At 35.3% G+C, this 27,104-nt stretch overlaps 1 protein-coding gene across 5 annotated transcripts in view; it reads right to left on the bottom strand.

Moving 5' to 3' along the window:
* Creb1 (cAMP responsive element binding protein 1) overlaps positions 1-25,742 on the bottom strand; it is a 63,936-nt gene extending 38,194 nt beyond the window's left edge. For 3 of the 5 annotated variants that reach the window (XR_001230069.4, XR_005738090.2, XM_005335116.4), the window contains exons 1-4: positions 25,526-25,718; positions 7,295-7,416; positions 1,997-2,143; positions 1,201-1,242 (exon numbers count right to left, since the gene is read on the bottom strand). Coding sequence is in view for 3 of the 5 variants with exons in the window: in XM_005335116.4 (XP_005335173.1) it covers positions 1,201-1,242; positions 1,997-2,143; positions 7,295-7,408 (303 nt within the window). In the remaining 2 variants the exon portion in view is untranslated. Of the gene's footprint in view, positions 1-1,200; positions 1,243-1,996; positions 2,144-7,294; positions 7,417-25,525 lie in introns of all 5 variants that reach the window. The other 2 variants (XM_013362786.4, XM_005335117.4) reach the window with 2 other exon arrangements.
* Between the last annotated feature and the right edge of the window lie 1,362 nt (positions 25,743-27,104).

The raw sequence follows: 27,104 nt of genomic DNA, 5'->3' as shown, positions 1-27,104 counted from the left end.
TTGCCAACATTAGAATTAAGAATATAATCAATTAAATCATATATTATAACCAAAAATTGTAATCTTTTTCACAGCAAGACTTTCTTCTTTAATTGAAAAAGTAAAAAGTAAAAGCTAACATGAACAAAGTCATTTGACTTATAAATATGCACACTGGATCTAGAATTTAGGTGTTCTGACTGATTAGCAGGCCAAGTTCTTTTCATTGTCATCAAGAAGAAGACAGGAGGGGGAATTAGTACAGAAGAGTATAGAGAATGCTAAGGTAGCATTCAATGAATTAAAAACTAAGGCGAAGGAATCAGTCATTGTGATTCCACAGAAACATCAAATTCTTTATAATTATTTGGAAATACTATCTCCTACTTACTAACAAAGTCTATTCCCAGTATCTTATGGAAATTCATCCAACTTGATTTCACATGGAAACATTATCCCCTCTGCTTAAGTAAAGAGTTGAAGGAAACTGAAAGCACAAGGACAGAATGAAGTAGAGGAACTAATAGTAGCTCAATGATCAGTATAATATGGCTGACAAAATCTCATATGTCCTTTGATGACATTAATAGAATGCTTCTAGGAGAGAGGGGACACCTCCCCACTCTATAGATATTAAGCAGTTCTGGCTATCATACTCAAGGAAAACACAATTCTCACTCAGTAGAAAACAACCAGGACGGTAAAGAGGAATACCAAAGGTATACCATATAATAAAAAGCCTGAAGAAAAACAAAACTTTGTCCAGTCTGAAATTTTTCTTATAAATAGGAAGGGTGAGGGAAATGGAGAAGAGAAAGCAGTTTAACAGAAAAGGAATTACTTGTTAATCTAGTTTCCGAGGACGGAAATGGGACCACCAGGTGAAAATTTTAGAAAGATATTCTGGCTAACCACAGGAAAGAACATTTTAGCAATCACCCCTAATTCTAAATAGATTATGCCAAGAGATACAGCTTCCTTTCTATGAAAGTATTCAAGTAATTCTGGACTACAATTTGGAAGGGAAATGTTATATAGGGGATACAAGTAATAAAGTAAGGGGTAGGTAGTCAACAAGTTTGGCTTAGATCTGAAGACCTCTAAGACTATTACTGAAACCATGAAATTCCATGTTTATAGAGAAGGACAAAGACATAAACAGTAATTTCTCACCTTCCTTTCTAATAATAGTTCTCTTCAAATCTAGGACCTAGGACTCACCTGCGTTCCGGAGAAAAGTCTTTTTAAGTCCTTACAGGAAGACTGTGAAGCAAAAAATATGAAATGGGAGGCTGGGGTTATGGCCTACTTGAATGAATGTTCAAGTCTTTTTTTTTTTTAATTTCAATAAGCTCAGTTGCAAATATCCTATACTGCTCTTGGTTCCCTACAGTTACACAGAGTAGTCACTTCAGAGGTCTAAAGTTCCTTTAGAGATCAAACCAAAGGAACAAACTCTCCAAAGAATAGGATAGATAGCACATAGTATAATCAACAGCCCTGAAAATGTACTTTCTAAATATATTATTATTTCAAAGTTATATACTATAAATGAAAGTTCTATATACAGCCAATATTAAAATATTTTATGTGATCCCTTGGTTCAAATAATATCAAGTAAGATTATTATTTTATTTTTTATCAAGATTCTTTTTTCACCCAAATGAGGGTTTATAAAATAATTACAAAATTACAATTTTTATATCTTAATTTTCCTTAACTTAGATGTGTCAGTCTCTCCCAAACATTTCCACTTTATCTCATGTATTTAACTATTTCCCAATCAATTCTTTATTTTTTTTCTGAAGCTTCAGAAAGAGTCATTTTTTTATGTCTCTTCTTGTGTATATATGTTCCTATACATAAGGTAACTATTCAGATGCAGCACATTCCTTTACTGTGAACTAAAATAAACTCTAAACTAGACGTGTCCTTATTTTCATAACTTATGAAAGGAGACAGAAATGGCTATTAACAACATATATAAAAGTATATGCAGAACTTTTTATACACATACCTGAACTGTCTGGACTTGTGGAGACTGAATAACTGATGGCTGGGCCGCCTGAATAACTCCATGGACTTGAACTGTTTGCCCATTGGGCAGCTGTACTAAAGTTACAGTGGGAGCAGATGATGTTGCGTGAGCTGCTGGCATAGAAACCTACAGTGTTGAACATGGAAAAAAATTACCATTACAGATACTTTCTTGGGATTACTCAAGTTCAATACAAAGTAACTTTTTAGAACCAAAAACATGAACTTTTTGAAACACAAGTACTCATTGATATAAAAGAAACCAGTGATTAGATTTAATATTTTCAAAACACAACACCCCTACATATCCCTCTCCCCTCCACTTACAACTCCTCTTAAGTGACGAAAAAACACAAGTTATTTCAATGTAATATAAAAATTCTAACAGACTTCTTCTAAACACCAAGTACCACTTTATTTGTATGGCATGTTTTCCCACCTACTTGCATATCCAACTATCATTTCATTTTTCCAAGAAACTGAAGACTGGGGATCATTACTGCTGTTTAATAACAAATCTTCAAAGAGATGGATTCCCCCAAGGTCAACAGATATAGTGGCCTTGATGGAACATAAAATTCTTCCGAGTATCATGTTAAATATGACACATTCTAAAATCTTAACTGTTCTCCAACTTGAGCAAAACTGACCTAAGAATATACACTTTACTGTATGCAATTCAGTTTTCTTTTTTAACTATTCCTGAGCATACCTTTTCATTAATGAGAAAGTATTAATAGACACTATAACTGAAAATTTCTAATCCTCTTCTTAAAAATGATTATAAAGTGACAATATATGATGTTTTAGAAGTTTGTTTTCATTTTGAATGAATAAAAGGATACAGCTGAAAGAATATATAAAAAAAATTTTTTCCCTTATAGCAAAAGTATGCAATTTTAATGAGTCAATAGTCAAATTAAAAGGGACTGTAAGTCATGTGTATCAGATGGTACTTATTGTTCTACTCTTAACACATTCAGGGTAGGAATTTTATTTGCTCATTTGGTAAACAGTTACTGGGACCTACTGTCAGGAATAATGTATAAAAAATGAAACAAAGATATGGGACCCTGACAGTAAAAAAATTATTGACATGTATTTATGAAGGAATGGGGTGGAGAAGACACACTAGTAAATGCAACTCAATGGAGTAATGAGGTTTGTTAAAAGAAAAATGAACATACTGAGGAGAGCTACTCAGTCCAACCTAAGAGGGGAGGCTACCAAAGAATGTTAATTTAAAACAATGAATACAACTTAAACATGTATTTATGATGATTTACAGGGGAGAAGGCACAAAATTTCATGCAGAGAGGGTAGTACTGACAAAAGCAAAGAGAAACAATGTGGTAGAGAGGGATAAACAATTCAGTACTACTACAGCAAATAAGTTGTTACTGTATCATGTACGAAATCAGGAGACATCCAGGAACAGAGGTAAGCAGGGAATAAATAAACTAGTCATAAAAGCCTTAGTATATGTCACATAAAGAACTTGTATTTTGGGCTGGGGTTGTGGCTTAGAGGAAGAGCGCTCACCTAGCATGCGTGAGTCACTGGGTTCGATCCTCAGCACCATATGAAAATAAAATAAAGCTATTGTGCCCACCTTCAACTAAAAAATAAATGTTAAAAAAAAGAACTTGTATTTTATCTTGAGTATTGGGGAAGGCAATGAAAAGCTTTTTAACTTCTTTAGTATGATAGTGAGGTTTTATGTTCATATTAGATACTTCCAGTGGCAGCATGACTGATTTATACATGGGGGGTGGTAGATGTGTAGAGACAAAATGAGAAAGTCAGTGCAGTAGTTAAGGTGAGATATGAAAGCAGAACACAGCGCAGTAGTAGTGGTAAGGATGGGAGTGAGAAAAGAGATTTCGTGAAGATCTGGAGGAAAAACAAAGACTTTATGAATAGGTGAGGGAAAAATCAAAGATGACCCACATGATTCATGTATGAGAATATGGGTAAACTATGCTATCAACAGAAAGAGAATGCAAGAAGTAAGGACAAGGTTTCTGGTAGTAGAAGTCATGGTAGAAGATAATGGAATTACTGACATCTGAATAGGCAAAGATGTTTAGCATGCAGGTAAACATTTCATTCCAAAGTTTTGGGGAAAGATCCCTACCAAAGAAAAGTCTTTGGCATACAGGTTAAAACCAGGAGGTTCCATCTTAAAATATTAGGAAATCCTTCCATATTAATCACTTTCTCTCTGGCCACTTTAAGGCTTAGTTTTATTTGATTCTCAAAATGTGTTCCCTGCACTACCTGCATTAATCATATGGGGTGTCATTTGTAAAGTCAGAATCTGAAGGGACTTAAAGATACTTCAACCCTAAAGTCTGAGAGGCACAACCTTAAGATTATTCAGAGTACCTCACCTTAATTCCATAAAAAGCTCTTCTAATATTTGAAGCAATTATATTCTCTTTACCAAGTCTTCTAGGGTAAATAACAATCTGACTTTAATAGATAATTCCTTTCCTACCCTGATCACTCTTCACAATAGTTCCTCTCATTTTAAGTTTATAAAATACACATACATGTCTAAAATCGAAAGCCTTTATAATCCTATCACACAGAGCTAATCATTGTTAGTATTTTGTTGTGAATTTTCTAGATGTGTTTTAAAGCATATAGGAACATTTGATTATTGTGACACACTATTACGAAACTGTTCCATCTTTAAGTATTATTAATAAATACTATTAATAATCTTCTTTAATGGCTTCAATGGCTTAATTTTTATAGACAGAAACAGACAAAGTTTAGGATAAAAGGAAAGGAAATAAATAATAGTAATAACCTGTTATTTTGGAGATTGGAGAGAACAGTAATGAATTAGGATCTGAGACTGTTTCATGAGCTAAGATGGGGCAAGCCTGACTGGCAGCACAAAATCACAAATCTCAGGATATATAGCATCCTGGAAGATAAGAGTGAAAAGAGGCTGAAAACAAGAAATGCTGGTTGAAGGTTCTTTGGGAAGCAACTGGGGATCAATGCCAACTCCCTATGGAAGAATAATCTACCATATTCTAAAAGAAAAATGGAGATTTATTCTTTGGACAAAGGGTTTGATTGCTTAAATCAAACATTGCTGTAGGCTACTGAACCTTAGTCTTCTTTTCTCACTTGGCTCTAGGCCTTTTCCCTGTAAGGCGACTAGTGAATCCTCTGGGGAACTTAATACCAAGAAGATCTAAAGACACTGACATTAGGGCAACCACGATTGCCCTATAGCAAAGTTCAATGCTCATAGCTATTAGGACCCTAACACATCTACAAAGCTTCTAATATAGCATCTTAGTCCCCTACTTTCATTTACTTATTTGGTGCTGGGGACTTCATCCAGAGCCTTATACATGCTAAGTGTGTGCTCTGTCTCTAAGCTACATCCCCCAATTTTAAACCTGAGCAGATAACCACATTATCAAATATTTGGAGAAAGCCTCTAATACAAAAGATGGAGACCAAAACAAATGGGAGGTGAACTGTATAATGGAAAGTCTATGTAGGAAAAAAAAACCTGAAACAACAACAAAAAGTATTCTCAAGATAAAAAAGAAATATTATGTTTGTGAAACACAGGATGCTATTAAAACATTAAAGGACTATTCAGCAAAACTCTTGGAAACATGATAGTAGAAATACAAATTCAACAGATGGGTTGGAATATATTGAGGAAGTATCCCAGAGAGCAGAACAAAATGAAGGAAAACAGGAGAGAAAATAAAAGAAAATGAGAAAAACATTCCTAGAGCTATAACCTTTGGATCATAAGAATCCTAGCAAGAATTGAGGGGGGGGGGAATCATCAACAAATAATTTAAAGAAATGCCCCATAATAGAAGACATGAGTTTTCATTACAAAAGGTCTCATTGAACATACAGGATAAAAACTGATCCAACTTATCAATCCCCATGATAATGAAATTTTGAAGTACCATGACCAAAGAGATTTTATAAGATACCAGAGATGAAAGATAAGTTTAGTCTTTTTAAAGAACAACATTAAAATAAATTGACTGTGGATCAATGCTTTCAAAATTAAAAAAAAAAAAAAATTTTTTTTCATCTTTACCAAGAATCTTCTCAAGATACCACTATACAGACTTTTCTGTATCAAGAACACAAATCCTACAAGAAAAAAAATCAGTAGAGTGAAAAGAATTCCCATGATGACACTATATAGAGGACTCAGAAGATAACCAGACCAGATAAAATAGTGTGACCAGAAATAGATATATTGAGAATTGAATCACTAAGATGCCTGCAGGGCAGAATGCTTGGATGAGCTCAGATTCTCATGTGTGCTTGTTTAACTTGACCCTATAATGTTTATGCCCTGCCTTGTCTGGGTAAATTCACCATCTCCAAGTGTATTCACTTTATTTTATCTTGAGAGCTGGAAGTGGGCCCTGGGTATCTTAGGAAAAACTCCTGACTATATTCCTGCTGGCGCTCCAGGATCTGGCCCACATTTTAGCTTAGCCAGTTTCCCCAGCCACGACACAAAACCCCAATTGTGATGAGTCCTCAATTTTTTAAGACTCATTCTTGTTCAGTAACTTCCCTCAGAGCTTTTAAACTCTTGGGAAACTACAGCTAGATATACCAGAGCTTCTACCAGGGTTATTTTTCCTAGGAGCTTTCATCTTAAATAGGCAATACCAATTTCTTGCCTAGCAGATTTCCATTTCCTATTTTCTTTTTATATTAACTACCTTTCTCACGTGTGTCCAGGTACAAAGTTGTTAACAAAATATTTTAGGGAAAAAAATGAGAACAAAAAATTAGTACAAGAGAATACACCCTTAAAGACAGGATGTTTAAGACAAAGACAAAAATCAAAGAACTCAGTATTATCTTTAAAATATCAATTTATTTGCCTTATCCTATTTTCTAGTTTAAGCATATATAAGCAGAGGCTTTCATACTATCTCTACCTTCATGTTGATAAGTTCTATGATAGGAAAAAAAACATCTGTCGTAACCAAGGTTCTCTGCCCTTGTTTGAAAGAGATAATTAATTTACACATCAGTTAAAAATGTCAATATTTCTGGATCGTATAACTACAAATACTGTATTAGTGTTTAATGATTTATTTTACTGAATTAATATTATTATTTCTAAACATAGCCCAATATTAAGTGAACAGGAAATGTGATATTCAAACAACATCTCTACAATAGAACCGAAATTCTCTTGGAAACATATTCCTCTTGGAAGAGACACAGGTTGGAATCTCTCCATATTTTATACCTGGGCTAATGTGGCAATCTGTGGCTGGGCTTGAACTGTCATTTGTTGATTTTCAGCTTCTGTTACAGCTGCATCTCCACTCTGCTGGTTCTCTGCTCCAGATTCCATGGTCATTTAGTTACCTACAATAATATGGAAGAGTGTTACAAGCACTACAGTGCTTTGTGTTTTTGTGACTTTAATTTCAAGTTATAAATAGGTATATGTGGTGGTTAGGAAAGCAAATGCATTTAGAAAACTAGTTAAGATATAATGTAATTGAATTATTAGCCAACTTGTCCCAATTTGCTTAGCTATAAAAGTTCTAGTCCCTTTAATAAAACAAAAAAACCCAACAGCAGCAACATCAAAAAACAACAACCTATTTCCTTGATTATTCTTCGGAATAATCATTAATTCATGTCGAAATAAGGGACTTCTTTATTCCTTGAATCTTCCCTTCTTAGCACCAACAATTGTAATTTTTCCAAATAATATCCATCAGGTAGAGAGAGGGTAGGAAAGAAAAGCAAGCTAAAAATGATAGTCTGTGAGACACTGGCTTTATGGTATGTCCTATAAAAGTATTTTCTTCTAAAGGAAGCAGCACAAAAATTATAAGGCACTCTCATAGGAGGTTTTGGTGGTAGAACAAAAATCAGCCCACATTTTAAGAGCCTAAGTTGTGTTTAGCAATACAGAAAGGTGAAATAAGAGACCACCAAAGCCAAAGTAGAGGCTCCAAATATTGAAAAAGTTAGTGTTCTGACTCCTACTTCATGTATAGTATGCAACATTACAATATCAACATACATACTCACACAGAGAAATAAAATACTTTTTTGAATGTTTAATTATGAAGTTCTGACTAAGTCAATCAGAACTGACATTTGTTAATTTACCTTGTTTTGCTAAGAGCTTAAAGGTATATATGTTGTGTAATCTGGTATTGCATGGCAGTAAGAGTTAAGTGAAGAGCAATTACTAGTAGCAAAAATAGTTAGGTAAGGGGAATTTTTGATAACTGGGGAAGCAATCCTGACTAAAACTTTGGGGAAAAAAGGGATGTTTCTAGTGTACAATTGTTATCATTCAGTGCCTACCATATTACTCAACAAAAATGAATTTATTATGAAGGAATACTTATAGTTATTCCACAAATAACACAAAAAAACCCCAATGTTTTTCCAGAATAAATTGCATTTATTTTATTACTCTGAAATTAATGTTAAAAATTGTTACTGATACTTATGTTATTATTATACATCATCACAATATATTGCATGCTTATACATTATAGAATTCTACAAAAGTGTTTTTCAAGTAACAAAAATGGAAGTGAAAACATTTCTGTGGAAATGAATATAAATAGTTTAGAAATATTAGAATCCACAAAACACAGATGACAAAGGCAAACATAACAGACTTGAGTACATCATTATTTAAAACATTCATGAAGTCCCCAAGAAAAGTGCTCTGAAAAATCTTCCACAAATAATCAACACAGTAACATCCAAACCACAAAACAACTATGAGTAAATGAGAAACTCTCATTATTGACTAGTTTACAAAGATACATTTCAGGGGCTTTCACTGTAAGATTTTTTTAATACCAAAAAAACAAAATAATCATCCATCATTAGAAGAACCATTTTAAAAACATTACAGCAGTAAAAAAGCATGAAATCTATATACAATATAATGACATACTATTAACAGATAACCATTTATGTAAAGCACATACACATACAAGTAAAACAAGTGGTTATAAAGATGCATCCATGTTTTAAAAAGGTATGAGAAATTAAGCACTAAAGTGGTAGCTCTGAAAAGGAAGAGGATTTATAGAATTTTATAGGTCAATAACTTTTAATTTGTATTCTTTATATACTTTAGAATTCAGTATTGTCTGAATTTCCCTTCTGTGAACATAGATTCAGGATTACACTTTACAATTTTAAGAAACCTTTTTTTATATTGGAGATTGAACACAGAGTCACTTTACCAATGAGCTACAGCCCTATCCCTTTTTATTTTTTTATTTTGAGACAGGGTCTTGCTAAGTTGCTGTGGGTAGCCTAAAAGTTTCAATCCTCCTGCCTCAGTTTTCCAAGTTGGTAGGATCATAGGTGTGCACTACCATGCCCAGCTAATTTTAAGAAACATATCAGATATAATGTAAAACATTTTAAAACTATGAATCAGATCTATACTCCAGTCATGATTTCAAGATACTGCTGACAAATTTTTTCCAAATCCCAGATAGTTTTTAATCTAAACTGTTTACCCTACATTTCCAAATAGTACAGAAAACTTTTTAAAAATTATCAAATAACTTTGATTATCATCATTTGACATAATTCCCTCAGCTGTTATACCAGGTATACTTACAATCTGTGCTCTTTTAAAATACAAAAATCTTTTTTAAAAATGTCAAATGTAACACACAACAACAACAACAACAACAGTTCATCTCTCCTAAAAGTCATCTACATTTTTGGTGGTGGTGGTGGGGGAGGGATGGCATATGAAAGCAAAATACTTAATCTCAATAACAATAAAACAAATAAATGAATCCATTCAACAGTATGGGACAAAGTAAATAGACTCCATAAGTTGTTCTCCACTAAATCATCACTTTAAACAAGAATGAAAACAAATACAAATTTATCACAGTTGGCAAAACATACATAACAATTTTAAAAGACTTCACTCCAAGCCATGTTTTTTTTAGCTATACTTTTATCCATATGCAGTTTCTCTCTACCATTTGGTTAAAAGCAGTCTAAGACATAGATAGATCACATTCTTAAATCTAATATACGGAGACTACTTAGCTTTGTTTTTGTTTTAATTTAAGGCATAGGGCATCTTTACATCTTTTTTTTTCAAAAAGGGGGGGGGGCTGGGGATGTGGCTCAAGTGGTAGCATGCCTTCGGCCTGGGTTCCATCCTCAGCACCACATACAAAAAAAAAAAAAAAAGATGTTGTGTCTGCCGAAAAAAAACTAAAAGAAAAAAAATACATTAAAAAATTTCTCTCTCTTAAAAAAAAGGATTTATCACTATATTTTAATGAAGGAACAAAGCCATTAATTACTAATAGGTACAAAGACACACTAAAAACAGAAAGCTTTCATCTTACTTCCCTCCTTAATTGGATTATATGCCCCCCTTTTCTTTAAGGTGCAAAATTTCCAAGGAATATAAGTCCTCATTTAAACTTCTAATATTTTATCCTTTAGTTCAGATGGCCTATAAATCTTTTCAGGGTAGGAGACAGCCTTAGTTTTAAAAACCTTTAGCTTCAGTAAATACCACCCACTTGGGAAATAGCAGAAATACAGTCTTTCGCTGGAAAATTTAAGCCTTTCTCAAAGTGCTGGTAAGAATTATTTCAGGAGAAACGACTGTTTCAGATAACAAACTCTTAAGACACAACTAAAACAGATACTACTTTTATATTTTTCAACTTGAAGGTAATAAAAAAGCAGTCTCCCAATTGGAAAAGACTCACATTTAAAGTAAATACATTAATTCAGGTCTTTGAAAGCTTTTGCTCTTTTTGTTTACATCTTCAGGTATGGGGAGAAGAGACTGTACAGCAAGTATCAGGTACAGAATTTTCAGTTTTTCTATTAATCCAGTATCAACCTAGGCAGCAGTGATACATCCAGACATAGGATTAGCTTAATTAGAACCAGTACATGGGTTGCTAAGGTTGTTTGAAGACTGCTAATTCACTAAACAAATGCAAGCTTTTGGGGAATCTTGGGGGGTACGGAGAACCAACACTGAATAATGCATTAAAATAAGAAAAATACCAGGTACATATGAACTCAGAATGTTGTATGAATACTGAGCCTGGAATATGAGAAACAGAATGAATCTGAAAATATAATATAGGCCTGATAGTTTTGTGATTTTTGTTCTTCCAATTATTCTGAATTTTAAAATTTATTTGGAATAGATGTTTAAGATTTGGGGATGTTCACAATTTATCCTAAAAAATTAAAGAGAGATTAATCCTTAAGAAACTGTGAATTGATAACAGTGCCATGCCTCAAAGAAATAATTTTTTAAATTATTTTTTAAAAATAACTTTTAGAAAAATCAATTCACAAAGATACATACATACCATTTTGCTATCATGGTCCTCAGAATTCTATCTTTTAATTTGGAAAGTAAAGTGAAGCAATTCTGTAGTATTACTCCCCAATCTTGAGGGAAAAAAGAATACTGCTATAGGTAGTTGAGGGAAGGAGCCTAACCCTTGGTGGAGCTGGATTTGTTGCCAAGCAGCACTGTCACCAAGTGGCTGCTGGATAAATTACTTTAAATTTTGTTTCAGTTTCCTCATCTGTAAGAACAAAAAGGATGGGTTAAAAGTCCTTGCTTCAATTTTAAATCTTCTAATCTTAGGAACTAAGACCACATGAGAGGTAGGTACGTACACATAATTACACAGGTCATATAAGAAAATAATATTTACTACTAAGGAAGTACTTTGTAATGAAGGATGCAAATTTACACTGTAAAGGAAGATAGATTCGTTAAAAACAGGTCACCTAGTCTCCTGATTTGGGACAGTGGTATCATCATTTAAGCATTATCATGAGAATGTAATAGAATTTTGAGATAGTACTTTAAAAAGTGCTACAAGACCAGACCATCATCCAATAAAGAGCCTCTGTTTCACATGGTAGACACTGTCTTACTACACTGCTCAGGTCATAACTACTGTTACAGTTATTAAACAATTAAATAGTCCCTTTTCTCAATTAGGAAAAAAAAAGAAACAAGCAATTATTCCTTTCCATCTAAGAAAGCGCTAAGAAATTATTAATCTGTTGAGGTTTACTAAGAGTAAAGGGCTAAATTACTTTTGCACCTTTCCACAGTGGAGATAATAACAGGTATTTAAAAGTTTTAGTTTAGGTAAAGTGTCAAATGAACGTTTCCATGACCTTTGAAATAAGAGAATGTGTTCTATAGTAGTCATGAAAATAGTGAAATTCCAAAGAGGCATTAAGAATGAAAACAGTATTAATAAACTTGGAGTATTAATAAACAGTATTAATAAACTTATCAGAAAAGTGACTTTTCTGATTAAAAAAAATGGTACATAAACAAAGGCTGAAACTATATATAGAACTTAAGAAAAAGGTGAAAGTCAGTGGTTGGTATCAGACTTTCCATAGAAAACGAGAAAAAAAAACAACAACAGTAATACAGAATGGTCACTCTAAAGCAACAGGTAAAATAAGAATATAAGAATGATGTCTCAGGACTGGGGTTGTAGCTTCGTGGTGGAACACCTGCTTAGCATGCGTAAAGCACTGGGTTTGATTCTCAGCACCACAAATAGATAATTAAAATAGAGGTCCATCAACAACTAATAATAATAATAATATTATCTCTTAAAGTCATTTGGTTTAGAACTTTTATAATACAATGAATTTTGCTTCTAGTCTATATAGCAATACCTGGGGGAATCTGCCATAAGTGAACAATACACTTTACTAAAACTAAAATAAAGTCTAATATTTTTGTCAATTTACATTATAGATGTCTTGTTTTAAACTATCATATCTGAATATGTATCAGGCATTGTTCAAGCTTCTGGAGATAAAACAATGAATAAAATAAATCTTTAGAAAAAGTTTGACTTTCTAGAGTCTATATCTAGCAGGTGGGAGCAGGAAACAAACAAAAAATGTACAAATCAGATGGTGAGAACTGTAGAAAAATAAAGTTGGGAAAGATGTTGAACTGATTTTCAATATTATAAAGGCTAATCACTGACCCTTACTGACAAGGTAGCATTTAAATTCATCTATACAGGACTATACTGTACTAATTCCCTATTTGTCTATAGAAAATTAACACAAATCTTCAAACTGCAAATTAAAGCTTACCAAAGAAAGCCCATATCACTATTTTTTTTTGCTAAAAATCACTAATAAAAGGAATGCTGTATATCTTCAATTTGTTGTTTTCCCTAAAATGTATTGACCTTTAAGAAATGCTCTAGTCCTTAAGATTCTTAACATTGTAATTTACGAAAAATAAGCCTACCTTCTCCACAGTCAACTTTTTAATCCCCCTGAATTTATGACAACTTTAATCCTGTTTTGGATGGGGTAAGTATTCAGAGAAATAAACTGTAAATTTTGGCTAAAGAAGAAATAATGCCTTTGTAATTAATGAAACACATTCTGGGTTGTTTTTATTGTTGTTGTTGTTTTTAATGGAAACGACTTCAATTAAAAATGAGGGGAAAAGTTTCCTCTGCACACTAGCAAGTGGAGAACTCCGGAACTCTCACCAACTCAAAATTTCAGGAATTTAAGATAATCACATAAGTAAAACTCCAAAGTCTCCGGGTTATTCATAGCAAAAGGCATATTTGGGCACATTTTTATTGTCACTGTCAACTACCTTAACTAAAAATATTCTGCAGAAGTATGCCCTCAAACACCTACATGTGATACATAATCTTTTATAGTTATTTTGTTTCTGTACTCAGTTTTCAGGATAACTGATTCAAAGTTTTGTTAACACATCCTTTGACATGTATTAATTTTTTTATGTATTATGACTAATTTACTAAAGAAAGTTCAGGTACTAAACAACAGACTTTCCAAGAAACAATCAACAACAATGTTAATCTAGACATATTTGTCATTCATCTTTATGTCTAATCTGTAGTAAATCAATACTGCAAATTTAGCAATGCTCCACATTTCTGATGCTAACAATAGTTTACTGGTGTTAAATACGGCATACCTTCATTGAAACCAAAGAGGAAACAAAGGATTTTCAAATACTGTACGAGTATGTATGCACATGTATACAAACACATATCCACACTCAACAAAACATATGTCAGCCTCATCTGTATAATGTATAGACTGATTACACAACAAAATAAGGTGATATACATCTTAAACGAAGAAGTCAAAAACAGGATTGTGTTTAAATAAAATAAACCAGTGTGTTTATCAGAATAAAAAAATTCTGACATTTTCCAGAAAGTTTTCTCTGTGCTCCTACGAAGGTTTGTCTGTCTTTCATGGGAACAAGTCTTCCTTTCAGGCTCTTATCTTCATATTAGAAGTCAAGAAAAGTTGTAATATGAAGTTAACTCCATGACTTGATGACATTTAAATTATTTATAAGACAAAAACAAGAACAAGCTTAAAGATTTCCATACATACTTTCATAAATTCTATGTGTTATTAAACACTAGTAAAACCTCACCATACCACCACCAGCAAAAAAAAAAAAAAAAAGAGGGGCACACAGCAAAAGGAAATCTTTGCAATGTTATTTAATAAACAAATTCCTCAATTTATTCACTAATTGGATTTAACTCAGCAAATGGTTTGGTTTCAACATATTTTATGAATTTAGTAGTTCTGTGATTACCAGGATATTTGACTATCAACTTTAATAAAGTCTATTTTTAAAGCATGTAGCACACCTTATGAAAAAGATGATTTCCTCAAAGTTAGTATTTAACATAAGTGAATCAGAAAAATGTTATGTGATTTACAGAAACACTGCATGATTTATGATAGACATCTCTGAATATATGACTACATCTATAGAACTTTCAACAAGAAAACTTTAGCACTTTCTCAAATCAAAATTTTTGTTCTTGTTTTTAAAATACTGGCAAAATTTATTTGCCTTGTTTTCCCTGAGGTAAGACTACTGGTAGCTCTGAAACAAGCTTTCATGTACCTGGTCACCAAGAGACAGTGTTGCTTAGCAAAGCAGCAACCATGACTATGCATTATTTTAGACGGTAACGTTTTTATCCCATCTCTTCCCATTCCCCTTTCTTATAAACACCCACCTAATATGTTTGTAGCTTTCAAGAAATGTTGAGGTATGAAGTGCTACTACATGGCTTTTTGAAGCTAGTTTTTTTTAAAAGATTATACACCTCCAATATAGTTACTTTTATATAGGCTATATTTATGTTGAATTACAAATAAAGCTATCTTCATTATTATGTTAAGCTTTGCTTTATAAACCAGCTCAATGATGAAACTGTAAGGACTCAAAAAGTTATACCCTAAATTTAAATATTTATAGCCTACTATTCCATTTATTTAACAAAACCTAAGTGACCATGTGAAATCACTACATTCAATTGGGAAATAAATAGCCAAGTGTTTTTGGTTTTTCTGCCCATAGTTTATGATGTAACATTTGTTACTTCGATGGTTCTGTTTTGAACTAATATTTGAAATGCTATTGTTGGTGAATTATTTACAAATCAGATACGGAAGAGTGAAAATTCAGCACATGTTATGCTAGGAGTCATAATGACAGGAATTCTGGTTTTACCTGACTTCACAGAGAACTGGAGATGTTACACCACATAGCTCAGTATTATAAAAACTACGTATTTGGCAATGAAACTGCATAGACTATGAAGCAATAATGCAAATTATTTCAATTACATGCTGCTTACTAGTCAGGCAGCAAAGAAAAAAGCCCAAGAACTCAAGATAATAAAGATATATTGGACTATATTTAAAAATTGTCCATGGCTAAACCATAAGGCTGATAAATGTCATGCAGTCAACAGCACTTTATGTACAGTTTGTTTTTGTTTCTTTTACATTAGAGTTCACTCTTGTGCTTGTACATTTTATGGATTTGGACAAATGTATAATGGCATGCATCTATCATTATAGTACCATACAAAATATTTTCCTCTTTGGACAGTTTAGACAAAAAACTCACTTCAAGGTCAAGTATTCTATCTTTAATCTTGAAACAATCAGCATCAAGTTTAACCTTGCAGGTACAGCAACTATTTTTTTTACCACCATGGGCCTGACTTCTGGAAAGATCATTTTGATTAACATAATATGCTATTCTTGTGTTTCAGAGGAGGGTAGTACTGGAAAATAAATCCAATTTCCTCAGTTAAAAAAAAAAAAAAAGTATCTGGGCTGGGGTTGTGGCTCAGCAGCAGAGCACATGTGAGGCCCTGGGTTTGATCCTCAGCACCACATAAAAATAAATAAATAAGATAAAGGTATTGTGTCCAACTACAACTAAAAAATAAATATTTAAAAAAATGTTTTTTAAAAAAGTATCTAAGTTTATTAGGTTTAAACTGACCAAAACATGCATGTCTGCTTCCTTTAATCTGCGCCAGGATTGCTTTAACCTTTCCTTTCAAATTGGTGACCCTCTAATAGAAAATCATTCATTAAAGAAATGTCGGGACCTCCTACATAAGTGTTTTGTTGAAAACTATGGGGCAATAGCATAAAGCATACAAGAGTCTTTTCCTCAAAGGGCTTACAATCTAACAAGAGACAAAACATGTACAATATATGAAAAAAGCTTGACAAGTACAAACTAATCCTATGACCAATTTACCTACAAATTCCCTTCAAACATGTAATAAGTGATTTAAAAATATAAACTTCTAATTAGAAATGACAGAATACAATGAATTATGGAAAAAAGGAAAATATGAGCTGGCCACTTAATCTTTATACTGATCAACAGATCTGATTAATAACATAATGAAATAAATACATTTTTCCATAACTTGGTAAAATATTTCCTTCAAGTGAGCTACTTATAAACCCAAACTAATACTGCTTATGAACAAAAATTTCAGTAGTCATAATAAGACAAGAACCTTGAAAACTAGAAAGAATGCTACAAAAGAATGAAGACGACTCTGCTTTACTATGAGGCTTTTACACAGCAAATACCTTAGTTAAGGTCTCCAGAACTCAGTTTAGTCATTCGTGAAAAATGAAGAATCACTACTCCCTTCATGCATAAAAGTCTGTAGTTGAATTCCCCAGTACAGTATAGTTTATGAGTAATATATTATGCCCACACTGAGATCATGAATACTCTTATAATAATAAATAAATCCTCAATGGTAAATCCAATTAAAATGTTTGATTCAAAGTTTTCATTTCCTGATTTTCAACTTTGCTTTTCATCAGTCACTCGCAAAAAGGAATATGAACATAGAATGGGGGAAAACTAGGAGGTGGTGTATAACTCCAAATATACATTAGTGGCTTTAGTTATTTTTCACTAAATAATGGGATCCTGTTTGTTGGGCTTTTGTAGATATTTAGAAAATACCTGAAACAGTTAAATAAAAATTTATGATGCTTTGGAAAACAGTCTGTTATTTCTTCAAATAGTTAAGTGTAGTAATCACATAACCTAGCAGTTCCACTCCTAGATATATAGACCCAAAAGAAAACATGTCCACGTAAGTGTCTCTTAGTCAAAAGATCCAACTGCATATGAACTAATGAGTGAATAAAATGCTGAATATTCAGAAAATGGACTATTATTTGGTAATAAAAATGAAACTGATACTACAATATAGATGAACTTTGAAAACATTATGCTAAGTAAATCACAATGAACAATATGATTCTATTCATATGCAATGTCCAGAATGTGCAAATCTGGAGATAGAAAGGAGATTAACAGCTGCCTAGGACTGGCATATAGGGAGATTATCAGGGATGGCTAGGAGATGTGGTGTTCCTTTCTGGGGTAGTGAAAATGTCCTAAGGTTGACTATGGTGATAGATGTACCACTTTGTATGCATACTAAAACCACTGAATTATACCATCAAATGGATGTAGCATATGGCATGTGAATTATATTTCAATAAAGCTGATAAACAGTCTGTAAGGTCCATTTTTAAACTAAAATACCTGGAAGTCAGGGAATCTACATTTTAGGCTAATTGATCAAATAATTCCTCTGTATTTACCTTTCTTCCCTCTTATGTATTTAAAGCTCCCTGCCTTAAAGTCAGAATTCCTAATATGAATCCATAATCTTTCTTTACCAATTCTGTACATATTCATAGTAAGCTCATTCTACTTCAGTTCCTTCATTTTTGTTTCTTTCAATGCTTTAAAATACACTTTTAACTCACTTATTCAAGTTCTTTTGAATTCAATTTAAATTCTACTTTCCCCACAAAGTCTCTTCTATTCTAAACTTAACAATTCTTCAAGGGAACAGTGAAAACTGATATTCTGCCATTTAAAAATAAAAAACAAACATTCTTCCTTAAGTATCATCCCCACTGTTGCATCAAATACTTTGAGGGTAGGAGCTGTACCTCAGGCTTTATTGTTTATAAAAACTAGCACAATCTTCATTTAATACCCAGGTATTGTTTCTATAAATACCTAAATAAAATTCCTTGTGTTCATTTTATCAATTATAATAAGCTCATGGCCAATGAAGTTTCAATAAATAAATGATTAAACAAATGGCAGTACACAAAGTCCATGTATTACTATTATTTCTTCACTATGGTGTTCTAAAACAAGATACTTCTGATCCTCCTATTACCATTTATATGAACAAGGATAAAACACTCAAAATGACTCATTTGGGGCTGGGGTTATGGCTGAGAGGTAGAGCACTTGCCTAGCATGTGTGAGGCACTGGGTTTGATTCTCAGCACTGCAAATAAATAAATAAATGCCTGTCAACAACTAAAAATGAAAAAGTGGGGGGGGGCTTCTTCACCCTTGGCTGGATTACAAACATTTTTAGTTAACATCTATGATACTATCATATAGATATTATATATACTATTAAAACCCACTCTCACATGCAGATAACCAGCTCATTAGGAATACACTTAAAACTGATGAAAGAAATCAGAAGTTTCAGGGAAAATTCACTAATCTTTGGGAAAGAAACTTATTACTGTAAGTCAACTTGTAGACCTGCTTCCCACTCCTACGAAAGGTCATTAGCTAGCTATTTTATCTTCTCACTTAACTCTTCTTCAGCCAAATGTCAGTCTTCTCTCCTTTCAATCAATCCCTCTGACCTCTTCCTCTCCAAACATGCTTCTATTTAGATTAGTGATCCTAGATTAATCTGACAGGAGAAAGAAAACTGATAGATGCTTTCATTTTTGTTCACACAGCCAATCTCATGTATGGTATATTTTTTTATTAATTTACTTCATTAGTGAGAAAAAAACAACGTAAGCATTTAAGAATTTATAAAAGAATAGTACTGGTTTATTTATTTATTTATTTATTTTGTGGTGCTAGGGATGGAACTCTAGGGCTTCATACATGCTAGGCATGTACTCTTATCACCAAACCACATCCTTAGCCCCAATTATTTTTTTTTTTGGGGGGGGGAAGGTGGGTAACCCGGGATTGAACTCAGGAGCACTCAACCATTGAGCCAACCCAGCCTATTTTGTATTTTACTTAGAGACAGGTCTTACTGAGTTGCTTAGCACTTCACTTTTGCTGAGGCTGGCTTTGAACTTGTGATCCTCCTGCTTCAGCTTCTTCAGCTGCCGGGATTAGACATGAACCACATGAACCACTGCGCACAGCCCAACTTCTTTTTTTTTTAAGTTGAGATATGTTAACTACCCTAAAGCACTAAGTGCAGTTTTAAATAAGTTTTCACTTATTTAAAGTGAAAAACACTGCTGGGGATGTACAATGTTTGTATCAAATTACAGATAATTATTCATCACTGGAGATATTCTTATCTGTTGGAATAAACATCAGAATATGAAAGATTAGATTTATCTTCTCATTTAACTTTTTAAAAATTTTGGTAATCTAGTTGATAGGTGACCAAATATTCAAATATCTGGGCAAAATACAATAAAACATATCTTCATAAGAATTTGTCTGGCAGATCTAAAGAAAGAGAATGCAAAACAAAAACTAGGACTCGGAGAGTGTGCATATGTTGTGATGAGAAATGTATTGTGAATTTAAAAATGAAATGATTTGTCTTACCTAAGTTTCTTCTCAAAAATCTAAAATTTATAGATATAATGTGGAAGAAATTAAAAATCATATTTACTTCCTACAACTTCAATAAGCTGACTAGTGTGGGCTTATATAAAATGCTGGAGCTAGCATATATGTTAAAATTAGCTGGAAGAATAACATACAGCCATTTTCACATCATCAGTTGCTTTAGTTCAATGACCTTTACTTCTACCCCAAGAGGTAATCACTGATTCTGTTGACATGCTGCAAAATCATTTAACTCTCTGGTAGCCTGTAGATGTGTTCCAGAAGGAAATTTTCTGCTTTTACACAGTTCAATCATCTATTCCATTCCAACCCCAAAATCTGTAAAAAGACACCTGGCTTTGTAAACCCATTAATCAAATAGCAGGTTAAAAAAAAAAAGCACATATCAACATTTTATTTCAAATACTAGGAAAACCTGAATATACTAGTAAAAAGGTAATTTTATATTAAAACCTTTGGCATTATGGTCATAACTACTTAACTATCAACTTCAGAAAATTAATTACACAATCACTATTTTATTTAATAATTTTTTGGAACACAAGTGGTATGTGTCCTTGTCTCTAGATCAGTAATCACTTTTGAGTTTTAGTCAACTTAGAAAATTTACAGCATGTGTATTTTAAAGATAAATACACTAAGAGCATGCATATTTAAAATGTACCATAGCTTAATGCTGCTTTGAAGATCCACGAAAGAAAAACAGACATTGAAACTTGTTTTGTGCATGAGAAGAAATGTGTATTACCTGGTTATCAAGGTAAGTTAATGAGTATGTAAAAAAATGAATGCAGGGAAAAAGCTAGTAATCAACCTTACTGAGTAATAATATCCATAAATTGTCTTCTTTTAAAGGGGGAAAATCTGGACTATATGAAACATTCTTTTCAGAGACCTTTAGAAACTCTTTTGGCCAGAATACCTGAAGGAAGCAGTCTCTTGAGGACTGTAAGAATCTCAATTAAAGTTAAACTCAGATGAATTTCAGTTAGCTCTTACACCCAGCTTTCTTGCCTCCTTTGTGTATACTGATGACTTTAATAAAACTCTTAAAAACTGGAGCAAAACACATCATTGTTTATAGCAGCTCAATTCACAATACTAAGCTATGGAACCAACCTAGGTGCCCTTCAACAGATGAATGAAGAAAATGTGGTATATATATATACAATGGAATATTACTCAGCCACAAAGAATGAAATTTGATGGTAAATGGATGGAACTGGAGACTAACATGCTAAGTAAAATAAACCAGCACCTCCCTCCCCAAAAAAAGGCTGAGTGTTCTTATGTAGATGCTAAGTCACAAAAAGAGAGGGTGAGAAGCAGAAGAATAGGAATTCACTGGATTAGACAAAATGAAGGGAAGGAAGGGGGATAGGAATAGGAAAGACAGTAGAATGAATCATATGGAACTTTCTTATGGTCATATATACACAACCAATGTTACTTTCCATCATGTACAGACATAAGAATGGGATCATAATTAGAATGCTATATTCCATATATGTATAATGTGTCAAAATATACTCTCTACTGTCATGTATATGTGAAATTTTTTAAAATGGAGCAAAAAATAAAATAAAGCAGTTGAAATATCAACTTCTGGTCAGAAATTATTTTGTATTTTTCATTCAAATGAAATGTTTCTCATGGCATAATGGTAAATTCTCATTGTTTAAAAAGTCCCAAAGATCTAAAAATAAAATCAGCTCACTAATTGGTTAATAGTTATAAGCATATCCACCTAAAGAAATGCTTCATAATTTATATATCTATATAAATAAAAGGGTCTTTTATATGTTGATACAAACCAATTGTTAAGCCATGTTGGGGATGAGAAAGGAACTGAGTATTATGAGTGTACAATATGCTATCATTTATTTAAAGGCAGATACAGTACATACATATTTGCTTGTATACGTATAGAATATCTCTGAAAAGACAAAAATTAGGCAACATTTCAGTGATGGGGAAAGAGAACAGGACATTTTGCTTATTTTATGCAAATGAATTATGAACCATGTGAATACATTACATGTTCCAAAAACAAAGCTGAAAATATAAAAAATATAGTCTTCCTCCTTACTTCACCAAGGGTGATTTCTCTTTCCTCTGATTGCTATCTGACAAAAAAGTATTCTGCCTTATTAGTCATTGTGTTCACAACTGTTTCTTGAGGGTAGAGGAAATATAGTGTAATTCATCCTTGGATTTACAGCAGCTTCTGGTCCAATGTATTAAATATGATTAAGTATGGATAAGTTAAGAAACTTGCCGAAGGTCCCACAGAGAGGAAGTTTAAATAAAGCTCAAGTTGAAAAGCTGTAATTAGTTGATTCTTCCCTCAGGTACTTAATGTTACATCCCTATAAAGCAGGTACTATTATTCTAATCTTATAGATAAAGAAACTGAAGCTAAGAAAGCTTTTTAAAAAATTTACCCTAGGTCACAAAACTCTTTGAGGGTAGGTACATGACAGTAGTGGCAAGGCTGGGATTCAAACCCAGGCCTAGGATTATTCCAAACCAGATATTCTTTCAACTACATTCTCTGTCACAGTAAGTGCTAAATAAATATTTGAATTCCCATAAAATGTTGTCTTAAGTGATTCTGAAGTAGAAATTAGTTCACACATGGGCAAGAAAAAAAAATCCTGTATTTTTCTACTCCCTGACATCTGTTACATTCTTAAATTCATATTTGAGCTCAATTCAAAATAAAGAGTCCATTATTAGAAGTTACACCATACATGAAGATTTTTGCAAGACTATTTCATGGACTTGGCTATAAGCAAAATTATGTAGGTATGGCTACAAAAATGTCTATGGAATAAATGAAATGATAAATTTCACTGATACCCTATAAGCATTAAGTTACAATAATACTTTCTACTGTGAAAAAAAGGAGAAATAAAGTGAAATGGAATATACATCATTCTCTGTAACTATACTGTACCCAAACAAAATCATATATCTTAGAATGAAAAACAAAATAAGCTACTTCTCTAAGAAGAAATCAAAATTTCTACTAATCAGATGTAATCATGAATATGAGTTTATGGAAAGCAGAAAAATGAATTTTATGGATCAGGTTTTCTACATTTCTTCAGGCTTTCTATATGAAAAATAATTTGTGCAAAAGAACTAACACAAGAGTTTTAAATTCCAAAATAAGTCCTCTTTTAACCTTCTTTAGACAAATTCTAAGAATTTATTTGCTCTTTGCTCTATAAATACATGTATCCATCAGGAAGCATTTTTACTGACACCTCCCCTCCCCCAGAGTAGAAGTACATTCTAGAACCAGATTCCAGGTGCATGTTCAAATATTAAAGAACATAAAAGTTTGAAAAGTACCTGAAATTGCTAAGAATCACAAATTATGAGTCTATAAATAAACTTTAAAAGATCTTTTGGATAAGACTAAAGAAAGAGCACATCAGAAAACAAATTTTTTTATAATCTCTTAATAATCATTGTTGTATGTTGTCTACAAAGGAAAAAAATTCTACTAAACCGATGCTGGTTGGTAGAAAATCTTTAAAGAAATAATAACTACTTATCAATACTATATTTAACTTCCTCAGTGTTTGGAAATAATTTTCTCAATCCTAACAGAAAAAAAAACTCACTTTACTGTATCTTTTAATTTCCTTGGCAATGACAATTTGCTAATGTTTAACAATTAGCAATGCAAAGCTGGTTTTGGACTTGGATAGGAAAAAAAAATCAGAAGACAGTGCTTATTATAAATCAATAAATTTATTTCTAACCAGAAGTTTTGTATGTATCACTCCCAATTCAATCATACAGCGACAGGTATATATTAAAAATAACCTCATCTTTCAAACCACATACCTAACTGTAAGGAGGACTTTACTTTAAATTAGAAAATGAGCAATAAGCGTAAAATATTTCAATAGACAGCAATCAAAACTATCTTGAACTAAATCTTTAGAAGGCAGACCTGATGCAAGCTGCGGCTAGAAAGAAATTTTAATTTCTTGAGAAGGTATGACAAATTTAAATAGGTCATACTGCAAGTCCTTTAAAAATGCCTTTTAATCTTTAATGTGTCAATGACTTATGAGGTCCCCTCTTCCCCACATGAGAAGAAAAAAATAAAGTTTCTTAGCTTAAATTGTTGTCGGCCTTCCAGTGGAGTTATCTACAGCATCAGAGACAAATAATGGATCTTTATAATGCCCATTTTAATAAACAGTATTAAATTTATTACTCATTAAAGTTTAGACAAAATACCCGAGAAACGTGGTATACCCCGGGGTGAGGGGAGATCCAGATGACTCAAACACCTTTGGCAAGATCGCCCCCACCAAAAAAAATTGATGTAAAACAAGAGTACTTTGGCTAATATTCGTTTCTAAGAAGGGTTTCAGAATGATAGACTTCAAGAGATTATTACCTTAGTGAAAAGGGTTAAAACCGAAACTGTTTTCAAACACCAGCTTCCCTTTTACAAGATCCCAACAGTTTCTTCAAAAAAGTTATAAATTTGTTTTTCTTAGCACCCCCTTGCACTCAAAAAGAATGTATTCCCATGACTACTTTTTTTTTTTTTAAAGCGGGGTGGGGGGGGGCGTGGAGGAAAAGAGTCAAAAATTCCCTTAAAAAGCACGAGCTCTCATCTCAAGTAAGCAGCGAAGGGCAGAAAACAACATTTCCCCAACGGTGTTGGGAGCAGGGGGAAAGGGCAAGAAAAAATACAGCACGAGAGAAAACCTTGGGTTTCGAACTTTATTGCACAAAGAACCGAGAGGAGAGCAGGTCGGACGTTGCCGCTCTTCCCCTCGCGAAGCGGGCGCGGCGGACACGGAGGCGACCGAGAAGGCGGCAGGCACCTTCACCTCCTCTGCCCTCAACTGTCGCCTTCTTCCTCCTCCACCCCCCACAGGCACCAGGCGGCGGCCGCCCCGGCGGACCGGACAGCCCGGCCGAGTCGGGCGGCGGGGGCCGGCGGGCGGCGCGGGGGGCAGCGCCGGGCCGGGCGGGCGGCCTCCCCCGGGGCGGCTCCCGGCTCCGGCTCCAGCTCCGCGCCCGGCCCAGCCCGGCGGCGGGAACGCGGGCGCCAGCTCGCCGCGGCCGGCCGCCCGCACACACCCCCGGCCGCCGGCTCCCACCCCGCCCGCCGCCCCCCGCCATGAGCGCCGCCGCTGGCTGCAGGCAGAGTCGCTGCCGCCCCGGCCGCCGCTGGCTCCAGTCCGCCGCCATTATTCTTTGTTCGCTGCGAGCGGCGGCGATGTTGTGGGGCTCGGGCGGAGGCTCCATCTTTACCGCGGCCCCTCCTGCGAGGGGAAGGCCCCGAGCGCGGGTGTCCGGCGCCTCCCCGTCCCCCCTCCGTCCCCCCGGCTCTCTCGGGCTCCTGCCTCCTCCTCCTGCTCCTCTTACCGGTGGTACAAGCTCCTCCGTCACTGCTTTCGTTCGCGGCCCGGATCTCGCTGGAGTTTTATTCTCTCCCCCACGTAACACACCGCGTCAAACTACACCTCCGCCGCGTCACTCACCAACACTCCGCTTCTCCCAGCCGCCCGGGCCACAGGCAGCAGCAGCCGCCGCCGACTGAGGAGCCGCAGCCAGGGAGCCAGCCAGCGCCGCCCAGTGCCGAGTGCGCAGCGGCCGCGCACGGAAACAGCCGAGCTCAGCCCGGAGCAGCTCGAGCGGCCCCGCCCCCGCGGTGGGGGCGAAAATTGCCGAAGACTTTCGGGCTCTTTCGGGCGAGGCGGAGGGCCTGTGCCGGGAGAGGGAAGGAGAAGGTGGGCCGAGACCCGCTGTGGGAGGAGCGGTTCAAGCCCTTCCACGGCGTTCGAATGCATAAAACCGGGTGGCGGAAATTTGGAGGAAGCGGGGTTTGTGTGTGGCCAGGTGGGGAATTCCCGGGGTGTGGGTAGTGTTGAAACCCCCGCACTAGGCTGCCCCTGCGGCGGTGAGTGGCGGGCTCTAGGGCGGCTGCGGCGGGGCGGGTCTGAGCTGCTGGCCCCGCGAGCCCGGGAACTTTCAAACGTTGGGACGCGCCTCCGGGGCTGCGACATGGCTGAAATGCGGGAGTCCTGCTGCTGCCCCTCGACCAACGTCCCCGGGGCCTGGGGACTGCGCTGAACTGCCTGTCGGGAGGGGTCGGGGCGTTGTGGGCCTCTGTGGGAGGAGTTTTTCCGACCTCCCGCCTTTCTGAGCGCCTCGGGGAGCGCGGTGGCCGCTGGCCGAGCTGTTCGTTTTCTGGGATGAAGGTTGCGGAAGTCGTGACCTCTCGCGGGGTTCAGCCCCGCAGTGAGGACAGGCAAGGCCCTGGGTGATTTCAGCCGCAGCCGGAGTTCTCAGAGCAGTGACCTGCCCTGACCGAAGCTGCTCTGCGACACTCGAAATATGTCCTCACTCCACCTGCCCGCCTTCCCTCAGACAACATCCTGTGTCGCTTTCTTTTCTCAGCCGTTTCGTACAGCAGTGGTTTGCACCCCATACACCCTTTTCTTCACCCACCCATCCTGAGTTGACGGTGTGACTTCCGTGGCTTCCAAGCTACTGCAAACTGCTCTCCGAGGTCTCTCAAGGCCAAGCATTCTCTTATAACTCTCCATTTTCTTATTTATTGAACCCTGCAGTCCTCTCCCTGGGCTTTCAAGTTTTTAAATTATTTCTGTTCATTCTGGACTCCGCCCCTTAACGACTTCTGTTCCAAAGAGTTGCCCTTCCTGTTCTCTTAGTTCCATCCCTGCTTTCTCAGAAACATTACACTGAAGAGTATCCTTTTATTTTTGGCTTTTCCTTTACAAGCTCTATCCCCACCAGTGTTTTAAACATGCTAATGTCTCTCATTTCTTTAAAAAGATTTCTCACCTCCTTAGATCACTAACAACTCCAACTGTTTCTTACCCCATAGATTTTCTCTCATATCCCTCTGCTTTATCCTTTCTGGTCCACATTCTGTCCCTACCACTCACCTGAAGTGGCTCTGAATTGTTAACAGACAAGC

This window comes from Ictidomys tridecemlineatus, chromosome 7 (assembly GCF_052094955.1).
Source record: "Ictidomys tridecemlineatus isolate mIctTri1 chromosome 7, mIctTri1.hap1, whole genome shotgun sequence".
Taxonomy (NCBI): Eukaryota; Metazoa; Chordata; class Mammalia; order Rodentia; family Sciuridae; genus Ictidomys; species Ictidomys tridecemlineatus.
The sequence above is the reverse complement of the archived record's forward strand: the minus strand, read 5'-3'. Positions and strand labels throughout refer to the sequence as shown.